This window comes from Schistocerca gregaria, chromosome 7 (genome assembly GCF_023897955.1).
Source record: "Schistocerca gregaria isolate iqSchGreg1 chromosome 7, iqSchGreg1.2, whole genome shotgun sequence".
NCBI lineage: Eukaryota > Metazoa > Arthropoda > Insecta > Orthoptera > Acrididae > Schistocerca > Schistocerca gregaria.
The window spans coordinates 436,433,014-436,449,445 of record NC_064926.1 but is presented as its reverse complement, the minus strand read 5'-3'; the positions used below and the strand labels follow the sequence as shown (position 1 = coordinate 436,449,445).

Genomic DNA, 16,432 nt, shown 5'->3' with positions numbered 1-16,432 from the left:
GAGGATGACCATCTAGAAGAATTTTGAGCCCAGAAGATCAGACATTTACGCCGTTATTAAAATTTTTACTGGTTCATTTGTGTGATGTTTCTTAAAGTGTAACACGCTCAAAAAGATCAGCGTTATATGTGAAGCTTAGCTTATCTTGCAGCTGATTAATCATCGAGACGAATATTGTTCATTAAAGCTAATCAAATTAAAGCAGATTGGAATATTATTGAAAGGGAAACAGGGCAACCAAGAGCACAGGAAGACCTAAGTGCCATAAAACTGAATGACAAGTGTACTAACAAACAATCTGAAATTGGAAATATTTTCAATAATCATTTTTAAAATGTTGTGGAGAAAGTAGGATCTAGATCTTCACTAGAAGAGGCAAGACTTCTAACAGAAGAAGCAATACCTGTGCAGTTTGAAACAACTGTATTTCCACGAACCTCTCCCTCTGAAATCAGTAAAATAATAAACTCACTGAAAAGTAAAAGCTCTTACAGAATTGATGGCATTTCCAGCAAGATACTTAAAGCTGTTCCCCACAGATAAGTAGGATTCTCAGCCACGTATGTAATACCTTTTTGGAGCAGGGTGTTTTCCCCGATAGACTGAAATATGCCATTGTAAAACCATTGCATAAAAAGGGGGATACGTCGGATGTCAACAACTATCGCCCAATCTCTTTTCTGACAGCTCTATCAAAAATTTTTGAGAAAGTAATGTATTCAAGAGTAGCCTCCCATATATGTAAAAATAAAGTACTAACAAAATGTCAGTTTGGTTTTCAGAAAGGCTTTTCAACAGAAAATGCTATATACGCTTTCACTGATCAAATATTAAATGCTCTGTATAACCGGACATCACCCATTGCTATTTTTTGTGATCTCTCAAAGGCCTTTTGACTGTGTAAATCATGGAATTCTTTTAGATAAGCTAAATCATTATGGTTTGAGGGGGGCAGTGCACAAATGGTTTAATTCATACTTAACTGGAAGAATGCAGAAAGTTGAAATAAGTGGTTCATGTAATGTTAATACAACAGCTGATTCCTCAAACTGGGGGGCTATCAAGCGCGGGGTCCCACAGGGTTCGGTCTTAGGTCCTTTACTATTCTTGATATACATTAATGACTTACCATTCCATATTAATGAAGATGCAGAGTTAGTTCTTTTTGCTGATGATACAAGTATAGTAATAACATCCAAAAACTAAGAACTAAGTGATGTAATTGGAAATGATGTTTTTAACGAAATTATTAAGTGGTTCTCAGCAAACGGACTCTCTTTAAATTTTGATAAAACACAGTATATACAGTTCCGTACAGTAAAGGGCACAACTCCAGTAATAAATATAGACTTTGAACAGAAGTCTGTAGCTAAGGTAGAATTTTCAAAATTTTTAGGTGTGTCCATTGATGAGAGGTTAAACTGGAAGCAACACATTGATGGTCTGCTGAAACGTCTGAGTTCAGCTACGTATGCTATTAGGGTTATTGCAAATTTTGGTGATAAGAATCTCAGTAAATTAGCTTACTATGCCTACTTTCATTCACTGCTTTCGTAATTCTGGGGTAATTCATCGTTGAGTAGAAAAGTATTCATTGCTCAAAAACGTGTAATCAGAATAATTGCTGGAGCCCACCCACGGTCATCTTGCTGACATCTATTTAAGGATCTAGGGATCCTCACAGTAACCTCACAGTATATATATTAACTTATGAAATTTGTTGTTAATAATCCAGCCCAGTTCAAGAGTAATAGCCGTGTGCATAGCTATAACACCAGGAGAAAGGATGATCTTCACTATGCAGGGTTAAATCTGACTTTGGCACAGAAGGGGGTAAATTATGCTGCCACAAAAGTCTTTGGTCACCTACCAAACAGCATCAAAAGCCTGACAGATAGTCAACCAACATTTAAAAATAAATTAAAAGAATTTCTAGATGACAACTCCTTCTACTCATTGGCTAAATTTTTAGATATAAATTAAGGGAGGGAATAAAACTAACTTAAGCATTAGTGTCATGCAATATTTTGTGTAATGTAATATCTTGTACAGACATATTTCATTAACCTGACACGTTCCACATCATTACAAAGTGTCGTATTCATGATCTATGGAACAAGTATTAATCTAATCATGTAGCAACACTATGTCTATTAATTTCCACCATTAACTTTTCTTTTTTGTGTGTTCGCGCTACTTAAGAGTGATCTTACTATTGGTTGACTACATCACATGTCCTAAGCTGTCATCAGCTGGCGAGATAACGTGACATGAGCTATGACTGGCTTACAAAAGCGTGTTGAAATCTTGATTTCATTGTATCGGAAAGTATCATGCAGTGTTTGGTGGAATTCGAATTTATACCTCCGTAACACGAAAAAATGCATCGTACATTGTGCTGCACATCAAAGATCTTTCCAAAACGTGTTTTTTTCACACTGGGTTTTGTTTTCTAAAGTGCCGTCAAATTCTACGTCTGTGTAGAAAAACATAAACATTCTAAGGATTGATAAGTTTTACAGTGCCTAGGAAAAGTATACTGTCACTTAATATGGAAAAAGTGTATCTTCAACTGGGAAACACGGGAAAAATCCGAGAATTTTTTTTACGTGTCTATGTATACACCCTGTATTAGGAAAAGGATAGACTACTAATCACTGTAAAGATTACACATTGATTTGCAGACATATACAATGAAATCAGTGTTACACATTATAGCTTTCGGCCAAAGCCTACTTCAATAAAGAAAACACACACACACACACACACACACACACACACACACACACACACACACCTCATGGATACACAACTGCTACACCAGCAGATGTGACCAGAATTCCATTCCCCACAACACAATATCATCAGAAAATAGCAATAGCTTCATCTCCCTTCCTTTATAATATCATTATGACTAATTCACAATTTTATCCATCACCATTATAAATAATGAATTTTAAATGCACAATTTCTTGTCTCAGTCCCATAATATTCCTAAACCAAATAGTTCTAAGTGCCAGTAAGAAAGCTATTGTTCCAAGTGCCATTAATATAGAGGCACTAACCTTTATTTGTGATAATAGAAATACAGTAGTCATATTTTAACTTGTAGAAATGTAGTTAACAAAAACCATTTCTCATTTATTTTACATTTTTTACTAGAGAATAACAAAATTAAAATCATGAAAAAAAAGTCTCTGAGTATTGGTTCTATTTCTTACACAACTCCAATCGTGGAATCAGATGTTGCAGAGTTTACTGTAAAGTTCCTTGCACTGTAGAGGAAGAAATCGGAGTATTGTCAACAGGTCTCTCTGGTTTGCAAATGACAAACATGGTGGGTCTTTCAGATGAAGTATGGCATGACATGCATCTGCTATGGTCTTCCCCCTTTTGAATACATTTACATTTTTCCATTCTTTTAGTTCAGAGTAAGAATTATTATTTGATATGAATGAGCGTGAGAGTCTTTGACCATACTGGATTTGGAGATATTACCTAGCTGCATTGATTCAGCAGCATCATTAAAATCAAAGAGGTCAGTTGAATGCCTTGGAATTACATGGAATATGTTCATAGCTTTAGCTCATTCAGCAATCTTGTTTAAATATTGTGGAATAAAGACATTAACCTATGGCTCTTGGAATTCCTGAGGGAAGCACATACCACAAACACACCTTTAATAATGAATGTTTGAAAACTTCCCTCGATGATTTTACATTTGGAACAAGTCTAGAGACATGCAAGAGAGTACCGAGAACACAGTAGCACTGAAAATATGTTTTGTGAGAAAGTGGCACTTAGAAAGTTTTGGAATTTCACTCTTCAATTGGAGGCAGTATTGTGCATCCACATCTTACTAAACTGGTGGTTCGATAATATTGGCACATGCTGTGCTGCGTGCTCTGTGGCATAGAAGTTAGCCGTCACTTACTGCAGGTTGCCAGTTCAAACCCAACTACCAGCAGTTATTTGTCACTTGGTATTTATCATTTCTGGAAGGTTCTAGAAAATCTTATGTTTGTAATGTTTGTATATTCTGGAATATTCGTTGTTTGTATAAATAGCAGCATGCTCCATCCAGTAGTTCAGTTCTGTTCTGTTCTGTTCTGTTCTGGCCGTATGCTTGAGTTCATAATAAACATGCTCTCAGTGCTAAGTGTTGTATGTCAGTGATGGCAGTGCTTTTGGATTTGGGTTTGAGTGTTGTTATGATATGACTTTTTTGGTGGGGACTTTAATACATTTACGTCACTGTAGCTCCAATTAGGCAATTCAAAAGCTATTGCTTAAATGGGCAGGGACCAGAGTGCAGTCAGTACTTTGTTCCCACAGTCTGTATATTCAAGCATTTTGTAGGGGTGAAGCAACTTTGTATCACTATCCGCAACTCATCCCTAAGGCTATGTGTACTGGAACAGCGAAATTGATGAAAGAGAAACAGCTCAGATCTATTGACGAAGAATTGGGCTACCACTAAAGACTACACAGTAGTGGAACCTGCTGCCAAACTGCCTACAGGATCATGTCTGACCAAGAAATGATATTGGTAAGTGTCAGCCATTCTGCGACAATTTTCAGATGCTTTCAGAACTAGAGTTAAAAAAGTGGCCATCTGTGAAACACTGTATCAAATAGGATGACACAGTTAGCCAACACCCTTATAGGCACAATTTGCGAGGAGGTAGAGAAGGTGCTGCAGTATTACATCATTGAACCTTCAGAGAGTCCTGGGTACTCCATTGCAGTCTTTGTGGAAGTGGAGCATGGCACCTGGGGTTTCTGCATCTAGTACTGATTACTGAACAGAATAATGAAAGAAGGTGTCTGTCCATTACTGTGCATTGAGGTCACTGTACACTATAACCATGCAGTCAGGCTCCCAGCAAACTGAGGTTGATGAGTATGATGGAGGAAAGACCGCTTTCATAGCTCCTGACTGCCTTCATGAGTTCAAAGTTATCTCGTTTGGATTGTGTAACATTTCAGACACCTTCCAATGAACTGATGGACAAACTGCTTCAACACCTTACATGGATGACATGTTTTTGCTATCTAGCTGACATGATAATTTTTTAAAGACATTTGAAGAACATCTAAGCCACATTAGAGAGCCTAGAAAGAGAGAGAGAGAGAGAGAGAGAGAGAATGGTGGCAACCTGTGTATATTGTATATGGGATTAACAACATTTGCCACTCTCTCTCTCTCTCTCTCTCTCTCTCTCTCACTCTCTCTCTCTCTCTCTCTCTCTCTCTCTCTCTCTCTCTCTCTCTCTCTCTCTGTAGGCATATAGGTTCTCTAAGCTATCTGACAATAGTTGAAGTGTGTTCAGGCTGGCTGCAGGTCTACCCCTGAATCTGAAAAAGTGCCTGTTCCTCACCAAAGAAAGAAAAATATCGGGGCACCTAGTGAATGGGATTTCATCCCAATCCAAAGAAAATATGAGGAGACAGATTTTTGACTCCTATGTACATTTGTGATGCAAAAAGTTTCCTCAAAATTTGCTCATGCTACTGGCAATTCATAAAGCTTCTGTGAGAAGTTATGTACCTTGCAAGAACTAGATCAGGAAGATAATAATTTTCCTGGTATATCGTATAAGAAAGATGTTTCCTTTTCATTAAGGAGGTGCTAACGACTTTTCCAGTTCAAGCATTGAAGGAAAAGAATGCCAAGGCAGAACTTCCCTCTGAAACATCTGTCTTTGAATAGGGGCACTCTAATACACATTCTGGAAGTTCATGAAAAAGATGATAGCTTATGATTGCAGATTAATTTTCAAGACTGTGAGGAAAAACTCCTACAACTGAGAAACAGTGTCTTGCAGTTGTTTTGGCGTTCAACGAGGGCTGCCCATATTATTTGGCAAACCATTGACTTGTGACTGATTCCCAGTGCTGATTGACTAGTCTGAAGGATTCATCACATTGTCTGATGAGTTGATCTCGAGGCTTCACGAGTACTAACTCACAGTGGTATACAAAAATGGATGCAGAAACAAGGACACAGACTGCCTTTCAAGGAATCCTTTTGGATTGCTGCATTAAATGACATTTCTGCAGAATGAAGAAACTGTAGACGCCTTCAAGAATTTGGAGCTGAGTAAAGTAGCATTCCAAGTAATAAATGATAATGGGTCAAGATGACATGAGACGTGGGGGTCGAATATGCTGGGGCCCCATGCACCAGTCTGCCCGTTGCGGCAAGTCCGGTTGTTATAACAGGAGACATGGGCGATGTGTCCGTGTCCATAGGAGAAGGAGGCGAGTAGAGTTTCTCTGACAGATGATGGTCATCTGGTTCCTGCATGGGCATGTCCCCTGTTGGCGTCAGTTCTTGTGCTGGCACCGATATGATGGTGAGAGGACTGCATTGTGAGTAATGAGAGATTCCAGGATCCTTAGCATCAGGTAGAGCTGAAGGTGGTGTAGTGGCATCCAGAACAGGCCTTGCTGGCACACGAGGCCAAAGCTGGTCCGAATGACGCACTGCAACACCCGTGTCCGTCTGGATTTCATACAGGCGTCGGCCATTGTGTCGTAAGATGCGGCCAGGACTCCATTTTGGCTGCCTGCCATATCCCTGTGCCCATACAAGGTCGCCGGCGGTGAACCAGCCAAGTGAAGGCACCTGCGGCCGTGAGGCGGAAGACCACAGAAGATGAAGTAGTGTGTGGGGCTGTCGGCCATGGAAGAGCTCAGTCGGGCTGTGGTCACCCATGGGGGTGAAACGGTAAGAAGCCAGAAATTGGAGAAGCGCATCAGCAGCAGAAGAAGTCAGGAGTCTCCTCATCTGAGCCTTAAATGTGCAGACCAGTCTCACCGTTTGGATGGAACGGAGGGGCCGTGACATGCATGACGCCATGATGAGCACAAAAATCCGCAAAATCGGAAGAGGCAAATTGCGGACCATTATCAGTAATAATAGTAGAGGGAAGGCCTTCCAAAGAGAAAATGCGAGATAGAGCATTGGTGGTTGACGCGGTGGTAGGTGACATGCAACGGACAATGAAAGGAAAGTTAGAGTAGGCGTCAATAACGAGAAGCCAATAAGTACCTAAAAAAGGTCCCGCGAAGTTAGCATGAATGCGCTCCCAGGGCTTCTCAGGCCAAGGCCACGGTGACAAAGATGACTCCAGGGCGGCGGCCTGTGACGCACAAGGGCCACAGGCAGTGACCATGTGTGCGAATTCAGAGTCGATGCTGGGCCAGTACACATGACAGCGCACCAGAGATTTTGTGCCAGAGAAACCCCAGTGCCCTTGATGGAGGCGGCACAAGACCAAAGTACGCAAAGACGCAGGTACCACAACATGCGGCGAAGCATTTTCGGTGGAAAAGAGGATAACACCATCCTTAGCCGTGAGGCGGTAAAGCAAAGTGTAGTAGTTCCGCAACGGATCAGAAGTCTTAGCGGATGGACAATCTGCCCAACCCTTCTGAATACAGCGTAAAACCTGGGAGAGGGTAGGGTCAGAACCCATAGCAGCCGCCAGTCGGCCCCGGTGATAGGGAACCCGACCACAACCCACTGCTCAGCAACATCCAGGTGGAAACACAAAAGTTCGTTCCTAACGAATGCCAGATCAGGACCCATGGGAAGGTGAGACAGTGCATCAGCATTCACATGTTTATTGTAAGTCCGTAATTGCCTAGTGACAGGTGGCAGGATTGGAGAACCCAACTGAAGATACGTCTGAGAATTGATGATAGTGGCAGCAGAACCAGTATCCACCTGCATGCGCACATCTCGACCAAGTATTAGGACAGTGAGGAATAACTTCCCTGAAAGGGAAGAAGTACAATTGACAGACATAATAGAATCAGAATCAACTCCATGTTCATGAACATCATGCATGCGTTCGGATTTGCAAACGGAAGACACATGCGCCCCCCCCCCCCTCCCCCCCCCCCCCTCTCCCTCTTCACACAACGTTGTGGACAATCCTCTAATCTCTAATGAATGTTTCGTAAAACACCATGGACATGAATGATGTTGCCGTGGGTTTTGTTGCAGTTTCTTAGAGGTTTGTTTATGGTTAGGTTGAGGCTGCCCTTGGGAGCATACTGCGGCCACAACATTGGCCTGCGAGGACACGCCACACGCTTCGTCAACAGTGCGATGTCACCCCACGCCTCTATTTGCGCTCCAGCAACGCGAGAAATTTCAAAAGACTGAGCGATGGATAGGACTTCATCTAGAGTTAGATTTGCCAACTGAAGGGCACGTTACCTAACTTCTTTTTCGGGCGCTGACCGGATAATAGCAACCCGTACCATGGAATCGGCATAGGATTCTTTGTGAACTTCAGTAACAAATTGACACTTTCTACTGAGGCCGTGAAGTTCAGCAGCCCAAACGCGATAGGATTGATTCGGTTGTTTTTGACAATGATAAAAGGCAACACGAGAGGTTACCACATACTTATGCTTTTGAAAATAGACGGACAGAAGTGAGCACATTTCAGCAAAGGACGAAGACGCAGGATCTTTTGAAGCAGCCAATTGCGACAACAACTGATACATTTGAGGTGAAATCCATGAAAGGAACAGAGACTTACATGTTTGGTCGTCCGCGACATGAAATGCCAAGAAGTGCTGTCGAAGACGTTTTTCCTAATCGACCAGTCTTCCGACGTCTTGTCGTAAGGAGGAAAAGGAGATAAAGACAACAACAAGAGACACCCCGCATTTGATGCTGCGACGAAATCACGAATCGCATTTGTGAGAAGTGTTTGTTGTTCTATGAGACCTTGCAATAGTTGCTCTAAAGTAGCCATGGAAACACATGGGTCATCAATGAAAAAGAAAAATTCACTACCTCGTCGCCAATTGTTATAACTTCAAGTTCAACAAATATATTTCAAGGACGACGCAATACATGAAAGTCACAGATCTAGCAAAGAGAGTAAGATGTGGGTCACTTTAACAGTCAAATCACAACTGAGTCCGAGTCTAGCGCCCGCTGGCTGGCTGGCCACTCATTTGGCGCTGCTGCTGCATGGCTGGCAGAAAGCGCCACATGTAGGGGACGCGCGTAACTGAGTGTCGGCGTTTTGAAAGATTGGCCAGTCACAACAAATATATTTATATTGGCTGTGCAGTGGTGTGAAGAATATGTTTTTCGTTCCAATATGTACATTTTTAGATGGTTTTCATCAAACAAACATTTAAAAAATAAATTAGTTTGCACTGTGCACAAAATAATGCTGATGAAGATTTTCAGAAAGAAAAGATTTTATATAAATGAAAAGTCTACCTAAATGAGAAATAGAAATAATGTATGCAGTAACATAAATGAAAATATAAAATGATAAAATGAAGAAATTAAGTTGAAGCTAATACATAAAAATAATTAAAATTACTTGTACAAAGATTCCAAATGAAAAAAGAATTGTAGACAAAAGAAATTGGATGAACAGAAAAGTTGTTTTTGTTGTTGTTTTTGTTTTTGTGTTCTTCAGTCCTGAGACTGGTTTGATGCAGATCTCCATGCTACTCTATCCTGTGCAAGCTTCTTGTTCTCCCAGTACCTACGTCCTTCTTAATCTGCTTAGTGTATTCTTCTCTTGGTCTCCCTCTATGATTTTTACCCTCCACACTGCCCTCCAATACTAAATTGGTGATCCCTTGATGACTGAGAACATGTCCTACCAACCGATCCCTTCTTCTAGTCAAGTTGTGCCACAAACTCCTCTTCTCCCCAATCCTATTCAATATACCTCCTCATTAGTTATGTGATCTACCCATCTAATCTTCAGCATTCTTCTGTAGCACCACATTTCGAAAGCTTCTATTCTCTTCTTGTCTAAACTATTTATCGTCCATGTTTCACTTCCATACATGGCTACACTCCATACAAATACTTTCAGAAATGACTTCCTGACACTTAAATCTATATTCGATGTTAACAAATTTTTCTTCTTCAGAAACGCTTTTCTTGCCATTGCCAGTCTACATTTTACATCCTCTTTACTTCAACCATCATAAGTTATTTTGCTCCCCAAATAGCAAAACTCCTTTACTACTTTTAGTGTCTCATTTCCTAATCTAATTTCCTCAACATCATCCGACTTAATTCAACTAAATTCCATTATCCTTGTTTTGCTTTTGGTGATGTTCATCTTATATCCTCCTTTCAAGACACTGTCCAATCCGTTCAACTGCTCTTCCAAGTCCTTTGCTGTCTCTGACATAATTACAATGTCATCGGCAAACCTCAAAGTTTTTATTACTTCTCCATGAATTTTAATACCTGTTCTGAATTTTTCTTTTGTTTCCTTCACTGCTTGCTCAGTATAAAGATTGAATAACATCGGGGAAAGGCTACAACCCTGTCTCACTCCCTTCCCAACCACTGCTTCCCTTTCATGTCCCTCGACTCTTATAACTGCCATCTGCTTTCTGTACAAATTGTAAATAGCCTTTCACTCCCTGTATTTTACCCCTGCCACCTTCAGAATTTGAAAGAGAGTAATCCAATCAACATTGTCAAAAGCTTTCTCTAAGTCTACAAATGCTAGAAACGTAGGTTTGCCTTTCCTTAATCTTTCTTCTACGATAAGTCATAAGGTCAGTATTGCCTCACGTGTTCCAACATTTCTACAGAATCCAAACTATTCTTTCCCGAGGTCGGCTTTTACCAATTTTTCCAATTGTATGTAAAGAATTCACGTTAGTATTTTGCAGCTGTGACTTATTAAACTGGTAGTTGGGCAATTTTCACATCTGTCAACACCTGCTTTCTTTGGGATTGGAATTATTATAGTCTTCTTGAAGTCTGAGGGTATTTCGCCCGTCTCATACATCTTGCTCACCAGATGGTAGAGTTTCGTCAGGACTGGCTCTCCCAAGGCTGTCAGTAGTTCTAATGGAATGTTGTCTACTCCGGGGATCTTGTTTCGACTCAGGTATTTCAGTGCTCTGTCAAACTCTTCACGCAGTATCATATCTCCCATTTCATCTTCATCAACATCCTCTTCCATTTCCATAATATTGTCCTCAAGTACATCGCCCTTGTATAGACCCTCTATATACTCCTTCCACCTTTGTGCTTTCCCTTCGTTGCTTAGAACTAGGTTTCCATCAAAGCTCTTCATATTCATGCAAGTGGTTCTCTTTTCTCCAAAGAGTCTCTTTAATTTTCCTGTAGGCAGTATTTATCTTACCCGTAGTTAGATAAGCATCTACATCCTTAAATTTGTCCTCTAGTCATCCCTGCTTAGCCGTTTTGCGCTTCCCGTCGATATCATTTTTGAGACGTTTGTATTCCTTTTTGCCTGCTTCATTTACTGCACTTGTATATTTTCTTCTTTCATCAATTTTATTCAGTATTTCTTCTGTTACCCAAGGGCTTCTACTAGCCCTCATCTTTTTACCTATTTGATCCTCTGCTGCCTTCACTATTTCATTCCTCAAAGCTACCCATTCTTCTTCTACTGTATTTCTTTCCCCCATTCCTGTCAATTGTTCCCTTATGCTCTCCCTGAAACTCTGTACAACCTCTGGTTTGGTCAGTTCATCCAGGTCCCATACCCTTAAATTCCCACCTTTTTGCAGTTTCTTCAGTTTTAATCTACAGTTCATAACCAATAGATTGTGGTCAGAGTCCACATCTGCCCCTGGAAATGTCTTACAATGTAAAACCTGGTTCCTAAATCTCTGTCTTACCATTATATAATCTATCTCAAACCTGTCAGTATCTCCAGGATTCTTCCATGTATACAACCTTCTATTATGATTCTTGAACCAAGTGTTAGCTATGATTAAGTTATGCTCTGTGCAAAATTCTACCAGGCGGCTTCCTCTTTCATTTCTTAGCCCCAATCCATATTCACCTACTATGTTTCCTTCTCTCCCTTTTCCTGCTACTGAATTCCAGTCACCCATGACTATTAAATTTTCGTGTCCCGTCACTATCTGAATAATTTCTTTGATCTCATCATACATTTCTTCTTCATCTGCAGAGCTAGTTGGCATATAAACTCGTACGACTGTAGTAGGAGTGGGCTTCGTGTCTATCTTGGCCACAATAATGCGTTCGCTAAGCTGTTTGTAGTAGCTTACCCGCACTCCTATTTTTTTATTCATTATTAAACCTACTCCTGCATTACCCCTATTTGATTTTGTATTTATAATTCTATATTCGCATGACCAAAAGTCTTCTTCCCCCTGCCACTGAACTTCCTTAATTCCCACTATATCTACCTTTAACCTATCCATTACCCTTTTTAAATTTTCTAACCTACCTGTCCGATTAAGGGATCTGACATTCCATGCTCCGATCTGTAGAACGCCAGTTTTCTTTCTCCTGATAATGATGTTCCTATTGAGTAGTCCCCTCATGGAGATCCGTTGTGGTTGCACCTACGGTACGGCTATCTGTATCGCTGAGGCACGCAAGCCTCCCCACCACCGACAAGGTCCATGGTTCATGGGGGGGAGATGACACCTATAGAAAAATTAAAGAGGCCTTTGAAGGAAATAGATAGACACATATAAAAGTAAAAGCGATACATTTCCTAGCTTTCGGAACTACCAGTTTCTTTCTCACTAGAGGTTGGGCCCATCTCATCTTGGGATTTGAGTGACTTGCTCTACCTTTTTAACTTTTCCCACCTTTATGCTCTTTGTTTTTAACTTTCCCCACTTATCCATTCCTCCTACTGCTATTAGTTCTGAATGCTAGAAACTGTATTATTTCACTTTTGTTGTATCTGTCTGCAGTATTATACTTTTCATGTCTTGAATGTAAGTGCTAGCCACCAGTTCTGACCCATATTTTATTAGTTTTCTTGACCGAATTTTCTTTTGAGTCTATAAAAATACATTCTGCAATCTAAACATCATTATCTGGAGAAATTGACAATTCATAATTATTATGCTACTGGGTTTTTAATTAATTCATTGAAATGTAGTTATTATTCTGTGCTAAATCATGTAATATCTTTCTGCTAACAGGTTCTGGGGTCATTGAAGCATCGGCTGGATGCAACCCTGTCTCGAGCTCCTGGCCGTGCAGAGCAGTTGGTAACTGATGCAAGAGATTTCTTACTGGCTCGTGAAGAACGCCTTGCCAATGCCCGACGTGCTGTTGTGGCTACAGCTGGATCATCACCTGATCCATCAGGAAATAATTTTATCAGGGGTAACCAGTGTTAGTTTTAACGTGTTCTGTAAATAACTTATACAACACCACCTGATGATGTGAAACCAATTATTAGTTTCACTGTAGCTATTTATATTTTAGATTATATCTTTTCTCAATAACATAGCAGAATATTTTTCTGATAAAAGAATTTTCCTTTCTTTTTTTATGCTGAGTAATCAGTTTATGGGACACTGAATGAAGACGATTTCAAGCTTATATCACGAAATGTAATAATACATAACTTTGTGTGTACATGAAGGTGAAATAAATGCAGAAGGAAGTTGTTATAATAATGAAACTAAAAAAAGTACTAAAAATATTCTCGATGAACAGTTACTTGTTCTTCTCTTGTCTCTTGTAACTTGTGTCAGACGCGCATGTCTTGCCGCCGTATTATCATTGTTAAAAATAATATTATTTTAGTGTAAAGTAAATGTGCAACACTAAAAGTGCAATAACTGCATGATAAACTACGGTCCCTTAGGAAATTCATGTTGAGCTATCCAAAAATAATTATATTTTGAATAGACATTTACTCTCCTCTGCAATGCAACTTCCGACTGATCAGACGATCCAACAAGAAACAACCGCACACGGTCGGCGTTTGCAAATATACTTCCAACGCTGATTATAGCTATATGTTACAGCACAAAATTAAACATATTGTTATAATTAGCGACTACGAACGGGGACATTTATAACTGTATGTATATGTATACACATTACGTAAACATATTGTTATAAGACATTATATACATAAGACAAACATATTTCAAGGTGCAGAAAATGCTTCACAAATAAAAAGAACCAAAATGGTTGCTGCCCAAAAGAAACAGCTTTTCATTTAGTTGCATAGTCAGATCACATCTCCAAGATCACATTTAGCCACCTGCAAGGATCCATGTGTCATTATTGGAGAAGGCAGTGACCACAGTGCAGGCATATGTTGATTAATCTCCACTCATTGTATGAAAAGATTACCTCTTTGGGTATTACTGTTCCCTTGTTCTCAGTTAGGGAAATTTATGACTGATACTAAATTGTAAATGGTTAGTAGCACATTGCAATCATTTTTTTTCTGCCACATTCCTAAAACAAACTAGCATAGAAATCTCCACAAATTAATTTTCATTTTCTCTGCATGACAGACAGCACAATAAGGAATCAAAATTTTTGATGATAATTTCCCAGCTACTCAGTGGGTCCGTAAGTTTGTATCATCTGTAAGCATTCCTTTTTCCAGTATTTGGTCATGTCTGTATGGCCTTACCGATACAAAATATACTTGTTTTGTGTTTATATTCATTTTCATGAATATGATATGTACTCCTTTATCCTTCTTATATCTAAATGAATAGTCAGCTAAGATATAAATTTGTTTCTAGTTCTTGAGTTTTCCAATCAAACTAACAACTTGGTTTATGCCCCCTCTTTCCTCCTCCCCCTCCTCCTCTAACAGGCCGATGAACCAGGACTCCAATAGCTACAGGAATTTTCATTTGTTTCCTGGTGCTCCTTTTATGCTAAGAGATTTACTAAATTGTTTTTACTCCCCCCCCCCCCCCTACCCCTAACCCCTACCCCCTACCCTATTCAGGTGTTGGCCCTGATAGATACACCCTCTTAACCCAAAATAGTTCAAAATTATGCCAAAATTAGTTGGAATGACTCGTAGGTGGACAGTGGTAATCATTCCTTTTAGTTTTGAAATATTTTGACCTCATTTAGGTAAGAAGATACTTATAAGTAAAATGTAACAAAAAATATGGTTTGTTCCAAATATTGAATCAGAAGTGATGTTCCCTTGTTTAGCTTCGGTTTCAAAGTAGTGCACCTAGGATCATATCATGGAACTTGTAGCCAAATCTACTGACTGAGACACACTTGAACAGCACGTTTTCTATGTTGTAATGTATTGAGGCATTTAATGTTCAGAAATTTTCTTTGTATATATCCCAAGACATAATTGCACAAAACATTTATTCATATCTACTGCTCTTTCAGTTACTTTAGTTTCACTTTATGTGTAAATGTCATGTATTGTAGACTCATTTTCTCTCTTATCACACTTTTTGGACTTCCAGCATGAACATCATCTACAACACTCATTGACTTAACAAGTCTTTTAACACACAATTACATTATGAACCAGGGAACAAAATCTTACACTGCTGTCTGTATATATTAAATTAATGAACACATGTGTTTAACATGTAAAAAAAAAGAAAAAGACCACAGTTGTGCAATACTCCTGTTTCAGGAGAGAGCAAAAGGCGAAGCTTCACATCTACATTATCATCAGTATTCCGTCGAGCTGGTGTTTCAGTCCCTGTACATAGCCTAAGTAACCAGATCTCAGAGACACCAGATGGGCGCCCTGTGAATAATAGCAGCCAGCGTTCAAGCCCTCGTAACAGGTATTTGTTAATTGTTAGTCAGTTGTAATGCATGTCAGTTGTAGTTTTGGAAGCACAGGGTTGTAGAAGACAAAAGCAGGGATTTATATGGTTTTGGAAATTGACTTGTTGAAAATGCTCTTATCCTACACTACTTCTTAATTGAACAGTTCTGTGTATTACATGTAAGTGTATTAAATAAAACACTAAAACATATGCACAGTTCCACATGTCACACTTCTTTTTATTTTGTGAGTCCGTGAACTGGTTATCTGTTGCACAAGAGTCATCTTGCATAAATCTGCAGAAATTCTGTCCTAGGCACCTCGTGAGTAAGATACATACTAGTTTTCACACTGGTGGAAAATATGGAATCAAGAGGATGGTGTTCTGTGACAGTGACAGTGTGATCTACTGTCTGCCCTGCAAGTATTTTCCAGATTTTAATAATTTTTTGCCACCTCCAAGACTAATGTCAGAATAAATGACCTTCAGACAAACTGTGTATCTTATGCTTTCTTGTAGCAATATCCTTTCATGTATACTGTACCTAACTTGCATTTTAGTTGATGATGTCTCGGATGAGGTACTTTCTTTGCAAATATTATTCACATACAGTTTTCAAGTGCTAGATAATCATGTTACATATGCTACATATGACACAAGTTTTTTCTCGTCTGTGAATCAAAACAGTAAATTAGTGGTGTACATATCTGTTGTCTAATGAAGTCAGATCAGGAGAGAAGTGGAGGTTGTTTACGATACTAAAAGTATTTTTCTGTTGGAAAATTACTATAAAGTTTCAGTATTTATTACTGACATTGCATCAAAGAAACTGTTCTGTAAAAAGTAGTTTACTATGATAGGGATGGCACTGGTAGCTGGC

The 16,432-nt window shown here is 39.4% G+C and overlaps 1 protein-coding gene across 2 annotated transcripts in view; it reads left to right on the top strand.

Annotated features, from left to right (window-relative positions):
- LOC126282096 (FHIP family protein AGAP011705-like) overlaps nt 1-16,432 on the top strand; it is a 218,678-nt gene that overhangs the window by 186,753 nt on the left and 15,493 nt on the right. For both annotated transcript variants that reach the window (XM_049981554.1, XM_049981553.1), the window contains 2 exons: nt 12,961-13,147; nt 15,411-15,567. In XM_049981554.1, coding sequence (XP_049837511.1) covers nt 12,961-13,147; nt 15,411-15,567 — 344 coding nt within the window. The remainder of the gene's footprint in view (nt 1-12,960; nt 13,148-15,410; nt 15,568-16,432) is intronic.